The sequence below is a fragment of the Thalassophryne amazonica genome, chromosome 10, assembly GCF_902500255.1.
Source record: "Thalassophryne amazonica chromosome 10, fThaAma1.1, whole genome shotgun sequence".
Taxonomy (NCBI): domain Eukaryota; kingdom Metazoa; phylum Chordata; class Actinopteri; order Batrachoidiformes; family Batrachoididae; genus Thalassophryne; species Thalassophryne amazonica.
This window is the reverse complement of record NC_047112.1, coordinates 103,836,950-103,853,813: the sequence shown is the minus strand read 5'-3', so window position 1 is coordinate 103,853,813 and position 16,864 is coordinate 103,836,950. Positions and strand designations below refer to the sequence as shown.

General features: G+C 40.7%; 1 protein-coding gene across 2 annotated transcripts in view; it reads left to right on the top strand.

Moving 5' to 3' along the window:
• The window catches only part of inpp5d (inositol polyphosphate-5-phosphatase D), a 60,542-nt gene extending 44,426 nt beyond the window's left edge, over positions 1 to 16,116 (top strand). The window contains exons 16-27 of one of the 2 annotated variants that reach the window (XM_034180677.1): positions 3,009 to 3,117; positions 4,981 to 5,069; positions 8,442 to 8,523; positions 8,605 to 8,694; positions 8,765 to 8,875; positions 8,982 to 9,061; positions 12,726 to 12,813; positions 12,899 to 13,045; positions 14,774 to 14,837; positions 14,925 to 15,131; positions 15,208 to 15,617; positions 15,712 to 16,116. In XM_034180677.1, coding sequence (XP_034036568.1) covers positions 3,009 to 3,117; positions 4,981 to 5,069; positions 8,442 to 8,523; positions 8,605 to 8,694; positions 8,765 to 8,875; positions 8,982 to 9,061; positions 12,726 to 12,813; positions 12,899 to 13,045; positions 14,774 to 14,837; positions 14,925 to 15,131; positions 15,208 to 15,617; positions 15,712 to 15,722 — 1,488 coding nt within the window. In that variant the 3' untranslated portion in view covers positions 15,723 to 16,116. The other variant, XM_034180676.1, reaches the window with a different exon arrangement.
• The last annotated feature ends 748 nt before the right edge of the window (positions 16,117 to 16,864 follow it).

Sequence of the window (16,864 nt, the reverse complement as noted above, 5' to 3'; positions counted from 1 at the left end):
CATGCATTTATTTCCTCTAGGCTGGACTATTGTAATTCATTATTATCAGGTTGTCCTAAAAGTTCCCTGAAAAGCCTTCAGTTAATTCAAAATGCTGCAGCTAGAGTACTGACGGGGACTAGAAGGAGAGAGCATATCTCACCCATATTGGCCTCTCTTCATTGGCTTCCTGTTAATTCTAGAATAGAATTTAAAATTCTTCTTCTTACTTATAAGGTTTTGAATAATCAGGTCCCTTCTTATCTTAGGGACCTCATAGTACCATATCACCCCAATAGAGCGCTTCGCTCTCAGACTGCAGGCTTACTTGTAGTTCCTAGGGTTTTTAAGAGTAGAATGGGAGGCAGAGCCTTCCGCTTTCAGGCTCCTCTCCTGTGGAACCAGCTCCCAATTCAGATCAGGGAGACAGACACCCTCTCTACTTTTAAGATTAGGCTTAAAACTTTCGTTTTTGCTAAAGCTTCTAGTTAGGGCTGGATTAGGTGACCCTGAACCATCCCTTAGTTATGCTGCTATAGACTTAGACTGCTGGGGGGTTCCCATAATGCACTGAGTGTTTCTTTCTCTTTTTGCTCTGTATGCACCACTCTGCATTTAATCATTAGTGATTGATCTCTGCTCCCCTCCACAGCATGTCTTTTTCCTGGTTCTCTCCCTCAGCCCCAACCAGTCCCAGCAGAAGACTGCCCCTCCCTGAGCCTGGTTCCGCTGGAGGTTTCTTCCTGTTAAAAGGGAGTTTTTCCTTCCCACTGTCGCCAAGTGCTTGCTCACAGGGGGTCGTTTTGAACTTTGGGGTTTTTACGTAATTATTGTATGGCCTTGCCTTACAATATAAAGCGCCTTGGGGCAACTGTTTGTTGTGATTTGGTGCTATATAAATAAAATTGATTGATTGATTGATGATCGGATCCGGATTCCGGATCTGGTGATCCAGAATATGCAAAAATATAGGGAAAATAGAAAATGTGTCAGTGTGAGGTGACAAATGAAGCTAGAGATGCACAACTAACACCAAATTGTAGCTGAATCTGTACTGATTCAGTAAGGTGTCATCAGATTTGATGTAGCTTCAAATGTTATGGAGCTCGATCCAGAAGAAAACCGCCATTACCGAAAAATCGTTTTTATACAATAGCCTTTGAACTAATAAACACATAAAAGTGATTCCAAGTTCTAGTGGTATGTTTTCATGGTCAAGGATGTCAAATATAAAGGAAAGAAAAGTGTATGTATCATAGTTTTGGTTGTAACACTGAATTGTTGAATAGATCACTGTGCCAAGGAGGGACTCTCTTTAGGGTCAGTGACCCTATGGCCTTGTTTAGAGAAGTGTTTCATAAATGTTAAAAAATTCATATATTTGCAGTTTAGTTGAATAATAAATTGAATTCTGTCTCTTGTTTTTGTCTATAAGCACATGCAATATCAATATCAGTATCAGTGCTCAGATGACAGTAGCTACTGGGAAAGGTGCAAGTTGCAATAAACTGTGATGCCAAGCGCTAAGGATACATGCTATCCAGTCACAGCAGATGAAACTTTTTTTTACTACTGAGCAAACATCATTGTTAGACTTTTTAGGTTCAATGATTCCACGGCGTGTAGATGTTATTGCATCAGTGACCCCATGGCCTTGGCGGAGGTTTGCACTCTGAGTGCTTCTAGTTACGTCTGTTATTACATAAGTTTATTTGTCTGTCTGTCTGTCTGTTCGCAGGATTATGTCAAAACTGCTGCACAGATTTTGACAATTTTCATCACAAATGCATATTAGACCATGGAAGAACCCATTAAGTTTTGGAGGTGATCCGGATGTGTATTTTGGATCAAGTTTCACTTTATATAGGTTTTGAAGGATTACTCTTAGCAGTATTACATCAAAACTACGACACAGATTCTGATTAAATTTGCACCACAGATAGATATTAGGGCATGAAAGACTCCACTGAATTTTGGAGATGATCCAGATTGGCAGACGTCAGATTATATTAGATATTAATCCATGATCTTTGGAAAACGTACCTGGGCCAAAAAGGCAACAATCTGGTTGTCGTTGCTTGTCTGTGGTTGTGAATATAATGTTTTATAGTAGTGTTGAAAGCACTGTTGAATTTTGGATTAGTGGTTAGCATTGTTGCCTCACGGCAAGAAGGCCATGGGTTCGATTCCCACCTGTGACCTTTCTGTGTGGAGTTTGCATGTTCTCCCCGTGTTTGCATGGGTTTCCTCCGGGTCCTCCGGTTTCCTCCCACATTTAAAGACATGCAGGTTAGGTGAATTGGAAACTTTATAATTGTCCAGGTCTCCCTCGCAAAACAGGTCTCGATCTCAATGGGACTAACCTGCATTAATGAAGATTAAATTAAAAATTAAAATTCTCTGGGCTAGTTTCTATTTTATTTGTTGCAGAGTTTCTTATTTTGTGTATAGTTCTGTCTGCTTGTTGTTTTCTTAACTTGCATGACAGAGGTTTCTGTGATTTTCCATCTACTTTATTGTAATGTTGCTTTGTAAAAAGGAGCTTTTTTTGAGTTTTGTGAGTATTTATTTCATCTGTTTATTTTTATTTATTTTGTAATCTTATATTTAGTGTCATCTTTGAAATACTTTCTGGATTCTCTTTAAATCCTCTTGAAATTTTTTTGAGTTTTTGTTCTCTATCAATTTTCTCTTTTATCTCCGTATTGCTTTGTGATGCGTTTAATTTGTCAGACCATCTGTTGCCTTTTTTCTTCCTTGCAGTTCTTCTGCTTGTTACTTTCACTTTCACAAATACCACTTGAGTTTTTCCATCTTCTGCTGTGGTAAGGAGAGCACATCCCCTCCTTACCACAGCAGCGCCAAACACATGCACAAAGTACATTTCAGTTCCACTAAAACACAGATGTGTGACAGAGTTTTGTTGCACATCGAACAAAAAGGTCACATACGTGACCATTTAAACATGGATACCGTATACTGACAGCCAGCTGCTAACAGTTGTTACTTTATTCTGCTTCTCTTCCCAGGAAGCAGAACAGATTGTGACAAAGATCAAACAGCAGCAGTACCAGGAACTCCTCAGTAAAGATCAGCTCAACATGGAGAGGAATGAGGGAAAAGTCTTCTTACACTTTGGTCAGATTGGACATGACATGACACACTCACATGTTGTTGTTTGTCTGTTTTGAATCAAACTCCTCCTGTATAACTACAACTTAAAACTGAGATCCAAGTTTTCTGATACTGTCTGTGTGTTTTTTTACGATTGCGTTTTAGGGCCACATTGAATTTTTTTTTTTTTTTTTTAAGACTTTGAGAATAAAGTCGTAATGTTACGAGAAAAAAAAATTGTAATATTACAAGAATAAAGTCATAATATTACGAGAATAAAGTTGCAATTTTACAAGAAAAAAATCGTAATCGTGAAAGGTAAAAAAGCTTGATTCCGGAAATGAAACACTGACAGCACACAAAACAGCCTCCGTGACTCCTCTCGTCCCTCTCCACGTCAAACGTCTATAAAATGGTTTTGTTTGTTCATAAACCCAAGTTTGTGGCAGTGTTTAGTTAACTACTTCTAAGGCTGTTTCCAAAAAAAAAAAATCCAAAAACCTTCTAAGGCTGCTTCCACATGATAGCGTTAGCCTATGTTAGCTGTGCTGATGTGTGTCAACCGGGAAGCTTGTTTTCACTCATAAAAATATGACTTTATTCTCGTAATATTACAAGTTTTTTCTCATAAAATTACGACTTTATTCTCGCAATATCACGACTTTATTCTCAAAGTCTTAAAATTACGACTGTATTCTCGTAATATTACGACTTTATTCTCAAAGTCTTAAAATTATGACTTTATTCTTGGAATATTATGACTTTATTCTTGGAATATTATGACTTTATTCTTGAAGTCAAAAAAAAATTCAATGTTCCCCTAAAACGCCATCGTACTTGTGGTACTTGTGCTATATTTAACACAAGGTCAATAAGGTATAGACACATAGTGGATGCATCGTGTGACTCATGCCAGTGATTTATTGAAGAAAGTTTTTAAAATATGTGATATTTTACAATATCTGAAATAAAAAACAACAAAGCAGTACTTAAAGTTGGAGGCAGTGCTACATACAATATATTCGTTGTCATTTTAAAGCCCCGTAGAGAAACTCATGGCTGCTTTAATCTGCCCTTGCATGTCAGTGAAAAATAGCAATGAGTTATTTCAAAGGTCAAAGATCAGGAGAGGAATTCCTGGTCAATGCAGTGAAAAAAGTTCAATTGTCCGAAATAGAAAACTGGGCTTTCTGAGCTATTTAAAGCCAAAATTTGTTCCCTGGAAGTTTGATTAGAATTTAGTTTATTGTGGCAGTTACCCTGCTAATGCTTCAATTTCTAACACCACTATTCCACAGAGTGCCATTCCTTCTCATTTCATCCCGAATAGCAAATCAGAGTGCATTTTGACGCATCACAGTAACCTTGATCCGTCTTTTGTCAGTCTTGAAAAAAACTTGATATACATAGTAGTTAAAACGATCATCGGCACCAGTTTTGAAATTGGCGTGAAATTTTCGAGCAGTTCAAAAATTTCATCCCAGTTCACCAAATTGACATCATTACGCAGTCACTGTCAGGTGTTTGTAGTCTGAAAAGCTTCAATCATTTTCAAACATCTTTGAACGGGGTAATGAGTACAGCTTGTTTGATTGTGTTTCAATCTGAAGCAAAAGCAGCATTTGTTGTGGTTCAGCTGAGAATGCAGCCGGGCGCAGTTTTACTTTCTTTTTTTGAGCGGATTGCCAATTGCCAGGTTTACACTTTATGAGCCAGCCTGATGCATGCTGGAGTGAGCTGTTTCATTATTTCATTTTCTGAATCATGGGGGATCATAATAGAATGGTACCCTGTGGAATAGGGGTGTAAGTATTTCATTTGAGTTCCCAGAAATGCCTTGTATAAAATATGCCAAAATATGCCTTGTTAACTTTCTTTGTATTGAAGATGAAGAGGAAATCACGTTCCCACCGACATATCGTTTTGAAAGAGACACACGGGAGAAGTATGCTTACACAAAGGCCAAAGCCACAGGGGTGAGTTGTGTTTTGTCACTGTCCCAAAAGTGCAACAGATAGCAGAATATTTACAGAGGAATCCTTCAAATGGTGATACAAGCACCAAATTTGGCAAAAGTACACCTTAGATATTATTCTTTTGAAAAACACCGAAGGGCCACTTGAATTTTCAATAGGCGGCTAAGTAGGGGTCAATTGAAGAATTACATAGGGGTCAAAATATAAAAATGCTCCAGTCATATTGAAAATTATACCACATTATTTGTCTGAGTGTAAAGATTCCAAAAAGGCATAGTTTGGACTATCTACTTGTATGACTGAATTCTATAGAGTTATGGGGTAAAAACAACAAGAATGGTGACAAAATTCAGTTTCAGTTTGTATAGGGGTCAAAAGTTAGAGTTGCTCCAATTTTGTTCAAAGGTGATGCGAATTATTGGTTGAGTTAATAGGGTTTCAAAAAGGAATAGTTTGCACCATGTATCATGCTTAGTTATCACGTTACCGGGTAACATATGTCACATGTCATAGAATTCAGTGGACGTCAACATTATTTGACATTTACTTTCGAGACCAAGCATTCAACACAGTCAAAGCTATTCCATTTATTAATCCAAGTAGCTCAATCAACAATTTGCACCATTTTTTACTAAAATTGGCGCAACTTTAACTTTCGACCACTGTACAAACTGAACTTGACCTTTGTCACCATTCTTAAGGTTTTTACCCCATATGAAGTATTGTTCCAGTTATTTGCTGCACTATAAAGGCAGGTACATGTTGCAGCACAAATGTCAGTTAATCTGGAACCGGTTTTAGATTTAATCTTTTGCTCAGAATTTCCATATTAAGGTATGTTATAGCACACAATGCTAGCCATGAATACAACTGTGGATCTGTAAGACTCAGGTCAAAATAGAATGATGACCTTTGTTCTGCCAATTCTCGAGCCCTAATGCCAACAAAGTCAGGCAGAATGTTCCACCCTGTAAAAGCAGGGTTCCTGTCCGTCCTCTTGCCTTGAACACACAGACCACGCTGAGTGACAAACAACAGTGACAGGCATCCTACAGTCTCACACATCCAGAGTTACTATATTCATAACTAGCGATCTGTTTTGACCTCCCTCTGACCATCCCCATGGTCAAAATAGAATGATTTATACCAAAAGGATCCTGCGGAATAGAACACTTCAAGTACCTGAATTAAAAACAGAAATCAGGATGACAAATTTCATTGCAGATATCTCAGTGGATAAGGAGTTGGCCTGCCAATATATACACCTGGATTTGAATCAAATTTTCTGTCCTTTGACAAAACACCTAATCTGCATTGCCTCAATACACCAAGCTTTTAAAATGGGTAGCAGCCTTGGCTTGGGAAGTAAATGTGAGGCATCATGGTAGACAGCCATAAATGCCTCCATGAAACTCCAAAATGACTTGATGACTTGATCAAACAAACTGACACTACAGGAACTGGAGGACAAGAGACAGAACAAAATTTTGGACCAAAACACCAGCTGAGACACCAATCTGAAAAGATACATCATAGGTATTACACTCAACAAAAATATAAAGGCAACACTTTTGGTTTTGCTCCCATTTTGTATGAGATGAACTCAAAGAGCTAAAACTTTTTCCACATACACAATATCACCATTTCCCTCAAATATTGTTCACAAACCAGTCTAAATCTGTGATAGTGAGCACTTCTCCTTTGCTGAGATAATCCATCCCACCTCACAGGTGTGCCATATCAAGATGCTGATTAGACACCATGATTAGTGCACAGCTGTGCCTTAGACTGCCCACAATAAAAGGCCACTCTGAAAGGTGCAGTTTTATCACACAGCATAATGCCACAGATGTCGCAAGATTTGAGGGAGCGTGCAATTGGCATGCTGACAGCAGGAATGTCAACCAGAGCTGTTGCTCATGTATTGAATGTTCATTTCTCTACCATAAGCCGTCTCCAAAGGCGTTTCAGAGAATTTGGCAGTACATCCAACCAGCCTCACAACCGCAGACCACGTGTAACCACACCAGCCCAGGACCTCCACATCCAGCATGTTCACCTCCAAGATCGTCTGAGACCAGCCACTCGGACAGCTGCTGAAACAATCGGTTTGCATAACCAAAGAATTTCTGCACAAACTGTCAGAAACCGTCTCAGGGAAGCTCATCTGCATGCTCGTCGTCCTCATCGGGGTCTCGACCTGACTCCAGTTCGTCGTCATAACCGACTTGAGTGGGCAAATGCTCACATTCGCTGGCATTTGGCACATTGGAGATGTGTTCTCTTCACGGATGAATCCCGGTTCACACTGTTCAGGGCAGATGGCAGACAGCGTGTGTGGCGTTGTGTGGGTGAGCGGTTTTCTGATGTCAATGTTGTGGATCGAGTGGCCCATGGTGGTGGTGGGGTTATGGTATGGGCAGGCGTCTGTTATGGACAAAGAACACAGGTGCATTTTATTGATGGCATTTTGAATGCAGAGATACCGTGACGAGATCCTGAGGCCCATTGTTGTGCCATACATCCAAGAACATCACCTCATGTTGCAGCAGGATAATGCACGGCCCCATGTTGCAAAGATCTGTACACAATTCCTGGAAGCTGAAAATGTCCCAGTTCTTGCATGGCCGACATACTCACCGGACATGTCACCCATTGAGCATGTTTGGATGCTCTGGACCAGCGTATACGACAGCGTGTACCAGTTCCTGCCAATATCCAGCAACTTCGCACAGCCATTGAAGAGGAGTGGACCAACATTAAACAGGCCACAATTGACAACCTGATCAACTCTATGCGAAGGAGATGTGTTGCACTGCATGAGGCAAATGGTGGTCACACCAGATACTGACTGGTATCCCCCCCCAATAAAACAAAACTGCACCTTTCAGAGTGGCCTTTTATTGTGGGCAGTCTAAGGCACACCTGTGCACTAATCATGGTGTCTAATCAGCATCTTGATATGGCACACCTGTGAGGTGGGATGGATTATCTCAGCAAAGGAGAAGTGCTCACTATCACAGATTTAGACTGGTTTGTGAACAATATTTGAGGGAAATGGTGATATTGTGTATGTGGAAAAAGTTTTACATCTTTGAGTTCATCTCATACAAAATGGGAGCAAAACCAAAAGTGTTGCATTTATATTTTTGTTAGCAAGAGGAGATGAAGCCCTAGTATTGCTGACAGCATTTTCAAGCTGCCAAAAGAAGGACGTGAGCTTCATGAAATGGAAGTGGTTGACTGTCATCACTAAACAGTCAACCTTCTCCTGAACAGGTGGAACAGAGGTCATCATTCTATTTTGACCATAGTGAAATATATGTATTGTCAAGACAACAAATTTCTTCATGAATACTTTTCACTCTTCAGACAAAATACAATTTGCCATCATGGTGTGATCGTGTCCTCCGGAAGTCCTACCCTCTGGTTCACGTTGTGTGCCAGTCATACGGTGAGCAAAACTCAGTGAGCAATTTAACTATTCTTTTCGCCACATTTAATCAAACTCATTTGGACACATTTCAACTTCCAGGTTGCACCAATGACATCATGACAAGTGATCACTCGCCGGTTTTTGCCACTTTTGAAGTCGGAGTGGCCTCACAGTTTGTGTCGAAGCACGGTACAGTCATCTGCACCTCACTGCAAAGCTGTTTGAGTTTGCATAAATGACAGTATGACACTTTTTTCAGATCCAACCAATGCGACTCAAGGCGGGATACAGATCATGAACTGTGTGGCCACCTTGTTGACAAAATCAAAGACCAAGTTCTTCATTGAATTTCATTCCAGCTGTTTGGAGAGTATGTTCTTTTATTCTTCTTGTTTATTTGATTGATGCTCTTGATTCTCTTCTAGTCTTGAGATGGCACATTGTAGAAAACTAATGTTTTCTATGTATCACCACAGAAACTGTTAAGACCCCAGAGGGAGAGAACACGGAGCACTCCGACGGCTCAATAAAAGTTTGGTTTGGAAACCAGGTTGAGGTAAAAACTAGATGCACTTTTCATTGAAAATATCTTTTGTGAAGAAATCAGAATATAGGTTCTGGATACCGTGACAGGTCTGGAGGAATTCAGTCGGTTAGCCCCAGTGTCAAGCAGACCAAAACCAACGAGTCCCAGTGCAAATTTGTCCTATAACCAGGCAGCCCAACTTGTTGTGAGTTGAGAAGCAGTCCAATGACCTTATGAGCTTTTTATTTTGATCATTTGGAATATTTGTTACTTAGAGTGCTTGGCAAAATTCTACTGTACTTGCATTAATGGTGAATGTCCACCAGGTGAAGATATTGCTCCATTTCAAGAACTGACCAAGTCATATACTTTTAATGTGTGGCACCCAACTCAAGATTTATCAAGTTACATCTGTCAATACACTGAAGTCCACTCGTAGGACAACCTACAGCTGTTATTTTCAGGAAATACTTGTATACTGGAGGCATAATTATGGCAAAAATCTTCTGCTTCTGGGGAGCTTGTCCTGCAGACTCCCCAACTATGGCCCTCTCAACCCCCTGCCACTTTAAGAATTGTCTTTATTTGCATTCTCACATGCCTGGTAAAAGTCCTCACCATCTCATTTAGGTCGGTCACACTTTATTTTCAGTAAATATGCTGGGAATATAATCATGGCAAAAATCTTCTGCTTATGAGACCCCCAACTATGGTCCTCTTAACCCCCTGCCATTTTAAGGATTTTCTTTATTTGCATTCTCACATGCCTGGAAAAAGAGTCCTCAAGTCCTCACCATCTTCTTCAGGTCCGTCACATTTTATTTTCAGTAAATATGCTGGAAGCATAATCATGGCAAACATCTTATGATTATGGGGGGCTTCACTGCTTTTTAAAATTTCACATAGCAAAGTAGCAAGTATACTTGCCATAGAATACCCCCAAAATAAATACTTTACCAGCAATAAAATTAGCTAGAAGTTTGTGATAAAAATAAACAGAGTTTAAAATAAGTAAATTTCAACACAAAGTAAATGTCAATTCAGTGAAAAGTTAAACAAGTATGTACCTTTAAGTTAGTACTCAGCTGGAATGTGAAGTGGTTGAACTGCTTGTGCTGATGTCATATCTGACACTTGGTCAGGTCCTGAGGCTGAGGTAAGAACCCGTCTTCAACTGGTTATATGTCAGATATCATCTGTCTTTACAGTGACGTCCAGTAGGGCCTAGTTTGTCATGGAGCTAGTTGGTGATGAGTTCAGGTGGTGAAATGGCTACTTGGTAATGGTGCAAGTTCAGGGATCATCATCCCTGATCCTCGAGATCACCTGCCCTGCATGTTTGCCACCAGACCAAAAAAGCTTTCATCACATCCCCCCCAAGTTTAGTGTTGCAACTTACAATATTGTAATATTGTAAGTTGCAATATTACTTCAACTTAAATCAATTTAACAGAAATATCACTGTAACAATGAACTGGAAATTATCCAAATAAACAGCCTAGTCTACAGGGTAGTAATAATAAGATAAAATAAGACTTTATTGATCTCACAGTGGAGAAATGGAGGCGCATGGTCTGTTACAAGCTCTTCTGGGATCTCAAACCATGTGAGTGTGCTCAGCAGCTTGTTTATCACAGCTTTGCTTCTAGTGTTGTTCAGGTTCAGTACAACCCAAATTCCAATGAAGGTGGGGTGTTGTGTAAAATGTAAATAAAAACAGAATACAATGATTTGAGTTTTAACTTGCACTTGTAGATGTAGCGACGAACTGTGTTAACTGACAATGGTTTTCTGAAGTGTACCTGAGCCCACACGGTAAGATCCTATACACAATGATGTTGGCTTTTAATGCAGTGCCACCTGAGGGATCGAAGGTCACAGACATTCAGTGTTGGTTTTCAGCCTTGTTGCTTACATGTAGAAAGTTCTCCAGATTCTCTGAATCTTCTGATTATATTATGGACTGTAGATGAAGGAATCCCTAAATTCTTTACAATTGAACATTGAGAAACATTGGTCTTAAACTGTCTTAAACTAATAATTACCTTTATTTAACCATACTAAAAAAAGACTCATTGGATGAACTAAATTCAGTTGTGTGCAGGATTTCCATCTAATAAATATTTGTAGCTCCAACTCCAAAAAAAGCACATGCATTCAAGATAATATAATTTAATTTAGTTGGGACTACATTTATTTATTAGATGGAAATCCAATCCATCCAATGAGTCAGTTTTTGAGTGCAAGTAGAATTCCATTGAGATGGAAACCTCTTTTACAAGGATGACGTGGCCAAGAAAGGCAGCAGCACATGTCATAGTGCACAGGTTAACATCAACATGAGAATGTTGGTGATAAACATATGGAGGATGTCATAACGCACTGTGAAGTTTTTGAACAGTTGTGAGCTGAATTGAGGAGCATGGTCTGTTACAAGCTCTTCTGGGATCGCAAACCATGCGCTCAGCAGCTTGTTTATCACAGCTTTGCTTCTAGTGTTGTTCAGGTTCAGTACAACCCAAATTCCAATGAAGTTGGGACGTTGTCTAAAATGTAAATAAAAACAGAATACAATGATTTGCAAATCCTCTTCAACCTAGAGTTATAACTTGCACTTGTAGATGTAGCGACGAACTGTGTTAACTGACAATGGTTTTCTGAAGTGTACCTGAGCCCACACGGTAAGATCCTTTACACAATGATGTTGGTTTTTAATGCAGTGCCACCTGAGGGATCGAAGGTCAGACATTCAATGTTGTTTTTTTTCAGCCTTGCCGCTTACGTATAGAAACTTCTCCAGATTCTCTGAATCTTCTGATTATATTATGGACTGTAGATGATGGAATTCCTAAATTCCTTACAACTGAAGGTTGAGAAATATTGTTCTTAAACTGTTTTTTTTTTCATGCAGTTGTTCACAAAGTGGTGATCCTCGCCCCATCTTTGCTTGTGAACGGCTGAGCCTTTTGGAGATGCTCCTTTTATACCCAATCATGACACTCACATGTTTCCAATTAGGTGTTCTTAGAGCATTCATCAACTTTCGCAGTCTTTTGTTGCCCTGTCCCAACTTTTTTGAAATGTGTTGCAGGCATCCATTTCAAAATGAGTAAATATTTGCACAAAAACAATAAAGTTTATCAGTTTGAACATTAAATATCTTGTCTTTGTGGTGTATTCAGTTGAATATAGGTTGAAGAGGATTTGCAAATCGTATTCTGTTTTTATTTACATTTTACACGACGTTCCAACTTCACTGGAATTGGGGTTGTATTTGTATCCATCTTGAGCAGTCATCTGTGACCACTAGGAAATTTGTTCCTTTTAGCTCACACACTGAGCAATGAGAGTCGCCAGTGGCTTATGGCCAGTCAACAGTTTGTAGCTCTCCAAACCACATAAGGAGAAATAAAATTTCTCTGATGCCCAAACTCTGGTGAGACATTCTTTCTCTAGCTGAGCACATTTCTTTCCTGCTTCACTGGGAGAGGAGATTGTCATGAGCATGTAAAAAGTGACACATCACTCAGGTATCACACCCAGAATGTCTGATCCACAGTATCTTGTTCTACTTATGGCGGCACAGATTCACTGAACAAGCAGCTGAACCCACAGTAAAGTCAGTCCCTCCCATCTACAGCAACAAGCCCGTCACCACTGACACTGCCTATCATTTAATGTCTGTGTTTTCAAGCTCACCCCCATCATCTCTGACCCGGAGTACCTTTTGGACCAGCACATCCTCATCTGTGTGAAGTCCACCGACTGCGACGAGTCATACGGTAATTAAATACCATACAGTTTGTGTTACAGACCTGCTGAGGAGGGCAGTTGTTACTGTCGTATTTTGCTCGTGCTTTTCCAAAGGAGAAGGTTGTGTTGTGCTGCGAGCGGCACAGCACAGCTACACAGAGTTTCAGATCACACTGACTCACCATGGTGAGAGGACGGGCACGCTGACAGGAGGTATCCAGCTACGAACCGCTGAGGGCAAAACCACAGAGAAACTGTACGGTAAGTCAAAGTCTTCCACATGACACCACTGATGAAATGATGGGTTAAATGAGAGGAACGCAGCCATCAATTAGTTTGATCGAGGTTAGAGAAGCAGGTTTTGTCCAGTGGGTCATAGGTTCAGGAAACACCTGCCTGCTTGGCAGACCAGTGCTGGTAAGTCTTTGCAGAAGAATACTGACTGAGTCAAAGGTCTTGTCTGGGTCTATAAAGGCAGGTGCACAGACCTGGTTGTTGTCTGTGACAGGAAGAATGTTTTCAAGGTCCTTCAGTGTAGCGGTGGTGGATCATCAACCCAAACTACAAGTCTGACAGAGTATCATTCGAGCCTAACAAGTGAACTGAACCAGTGACTATGTTTACATGCAGCCAATAACCCTTTCATAACTGGAATATTAGCAATAACCCGGTTGCGCACGGCCATGTAAACACCCACAACAACCTGAATATGCTCATATTTGGGTTTTTAAAAACCCAAATATGACCCCTGGGTTACTCCTTTTCTAACCCGAATATCAGGTCATATAAACGCACGTCGGAATATCCCCATAGAAAGGAACATTATTTTGTGTTCTGTGCATGTCCTATCCACAAGGAATCTTGGTCTTTTGAGTACAGCAACTACTTGTATGTGGCGTGCGCAACCCACCATACACCACAGAAGCAGAGGTAAAGAAGCATGGGGAAATCCAGACACGGCAGCACAGCACCACACTTTTAGAGCGAGGAGGAAACCGAGTACTTCATTAGTATTGTGAAAGACATGAATATAATGTAGTTTATTCACAGTAGAAAGTACCGAGATAGCGACATTTACAAGAAGGTGGCTGAAAAGTTACGCGAAGCAGGATTTGCACGAATGCCACACCAAATCAAGCACCGGTGGAAGACGTGCGTCGCTGTTTAGATGGGGATATTCCAAATGATACCAATGACCATGTATACAGGAGCAACTCTGTCTGCTTAAGCATGTAAACGGGTTATTTCTAATAATTCAGAAACCAGAATATTGATCTTATCCCGAATATTAACGGCATGTAAACGTAGCCAGTGTCTCTACAAGTTCGACCAACCAAGGAGCATAAACTAGAAATGGGTCTGTAGCAGTTTGGCTCACAGCTGGAGTGTCCTTTGAAGAGGGACAGACTCACAGCAGACTTAGAGTCCAGATGGACCATAGACAGTTGAAATGACAAACTGCTCAGTCCTGTAATGTGTTGAGATGATTACTGTTAAGATTTGAACTATTCTACTCCACTTGGTGCTGTTTGTTGGTGCCAGTAGAAGAGAGGAAAAAAAAGAATGAAATGAAGAACTGAACAGCATGAACACGACTTTGTTTGCTCTATGACCTTTACCTTAAACAACTGCACCTGTGTGTGTGTGTGTGTGTGTGTGTGTGTGTGTGTGTGTGTGTGTGTGTGTGTGTGTGTGTGTGTGTGTGCGCGCGCGCGCGCGCGCACCAGCGCATGAAAAAGACAAAGAGGGACAATCACTTCAGTAGACAAGTGTACATCTTCCCAGAGAGAAGGGGACAAAGAGAGACAGAGAGGGACAGAGAGGGACAGAGAGAGACAGACAGAGACAGACAGAGAGAGACAGAATGAATGTGTTTGGATTTTGAACAAGTAAATGTGTCAGTTGAAATATTTCCAATCTGTAGACAAAAAAAGAATCAGTTTCTTTTCACTTGAGTTGGTTGTTCCAATAATTATCATTTGCCTTCAGATTTCATCAAAGTTGAAAAGGATGACCCTGTTGGTTCTAAAGTCAAAGGAGGTGACCTCAACAAGTAAGTACACCTTCTCACCCTGCAGTGACATCACACTTTGTCTAACTTCACTTTGATGTGAAATATTTGTCTTTTGCTGGATGGCAGGTTTACTGGTACACAAGCACAAAGTATTAGTAACCCCAGTTACATGGAACTGCCCCTCAAAACTGGTAATGTCATGGACCAGGGCTGGAGTTACACCATGCCACCAAAATCACTTCCATTTGCTGGGCAAGTTACGAAGGATTCTGCCAAGAAGCCTCCTTACGATGTAGCCGTACACAGTCCCACCGGAAAACCCTTAACTCCCATGTAAGTGCTTTGCTGTTGAAGACAGTAATGTGACAGCTTTGTTTGAGTTGTAAGCATCTTGACTTTTTTTTCCTAGAGGAGACGCTGACATGACATCAGAGATGTTTGACAATCCTTTATACGGTTCGATGGGAAAATCAAATGCCTGCAGTAAAGATCAGGACCATCCGGATGCCAACTTGATGCCTTCCAAACCAGGTGTGGGTGCCCCGGTGCCCACACCACGTATCCGATCCTTCACCTGCTCCGACACCAAACCTCAATATCGGGCTCCACTCAGCCCCCAAATGGCATCTCACAAGAAACCCGTGGTGACCTCACGCTCAGAGGCAGGCATGATGAACAGCAAGCCTCCTTTACCCATAAAGTCCAGGCCAGGCTTGCCAGATCACCAGGTCTCCAAATTCAGAGACTACAGGGACAGCTCAGAACTCCCCAGCAAACTCAAACTACCACCACGACCTGGCCAGCCACAACCCAAAGACAGTAAGCAAAACTAATTCTGTCGCAGCGAGCTTTGATGGTCTAAAGTTACATGACAGGTGACGATTCAAAATTGTCCTTCCTTGTCGTTTTCCAGTACCTCCCTGACGTGTCAAAGATGAGCTGTTGGAAAAAGTGTTATCACACTGCGATGTGTTGGTCATCAAATAAGCAGCTTCCTGCCCTGCATTTTTAGATTAATATAAAATACACTGTAAACTCTTCAGCCTATGCCTCAACAGAGAGTGGCTATTTTGTTTTTGTTTTTTTGCCTGTTTGTTTGTGTGTGTGTGTGTGTGCCTGTGTTTGAACCATTAAAGTGTATTTTCAGGCTATGTCTCTTCTAAGCTCATAGCAATGTTTGAAATGTGCTGAAATCTGTTGCATTTCACTCTAGTAGCTGGTGAATGTTTACCACACAGTATTTTCTTGCACAGTGATTGAGATAATTGTCATGAAGATGTACAAATGAATAGTCCAATAAATTAACTGTTAAAGCTGAGTTAGGTGATGCTGTTAATTTTATCACAGTTTCTGTGTCATTCCACTCACATTCCCGATGGAACTTCTCTGAGTTCCAATGGGGATCCACCCAGGCAAACCTGTGAACCATCCCAATTTCACCAAAGTATCCACTCTTGCTACGTGCTGGATTATGCTCAGGGAAACGTGTCGAGTGGTTATGCTATTACAACTGACATTCCTTCTCATTCCAAAAACTCATGTTTCCTATTGTTATTGCTGACTACACTCCAGTACAGGCAAGATCCATGATACGAGTGCGCCGCACAGTTCCATGCGGTACTCCAGCGGTTTTTACCACACATCTCTACAAAGCTCCTGTTGTTTTGAACCACACTTTTCCACAAAACTAAAATGCAGAGTTGGGACGAAGTCACCATCAAATCACTCTCAAGTCATGAATCAGCAAGTCCCAAGTCAAGCCTCAAGTCATAATGACCACCAACTGTTTTCAAGCTGACTTGAGACTTGCAGATTAATGACTTGAGAGTAAATTCATCCCACCTCTGCTAAAATGTATCTTTTAGCAGTTGCTCCTGGTGTGTAGTGGGTGCCAGTGGTGGTACCGCTAACCAAAAGTTAGCTTCAATAACCATTAATCCGATAACTGAAAAGTTAACTTTTATGACGCTAAACCGATAAACTGTTAAAAAATTGATCTTTATTACAGATAACCGATAACTTTTATTCAGTTGCAGCCAGAGGTGTCAAGTAACGAAGTACAAATA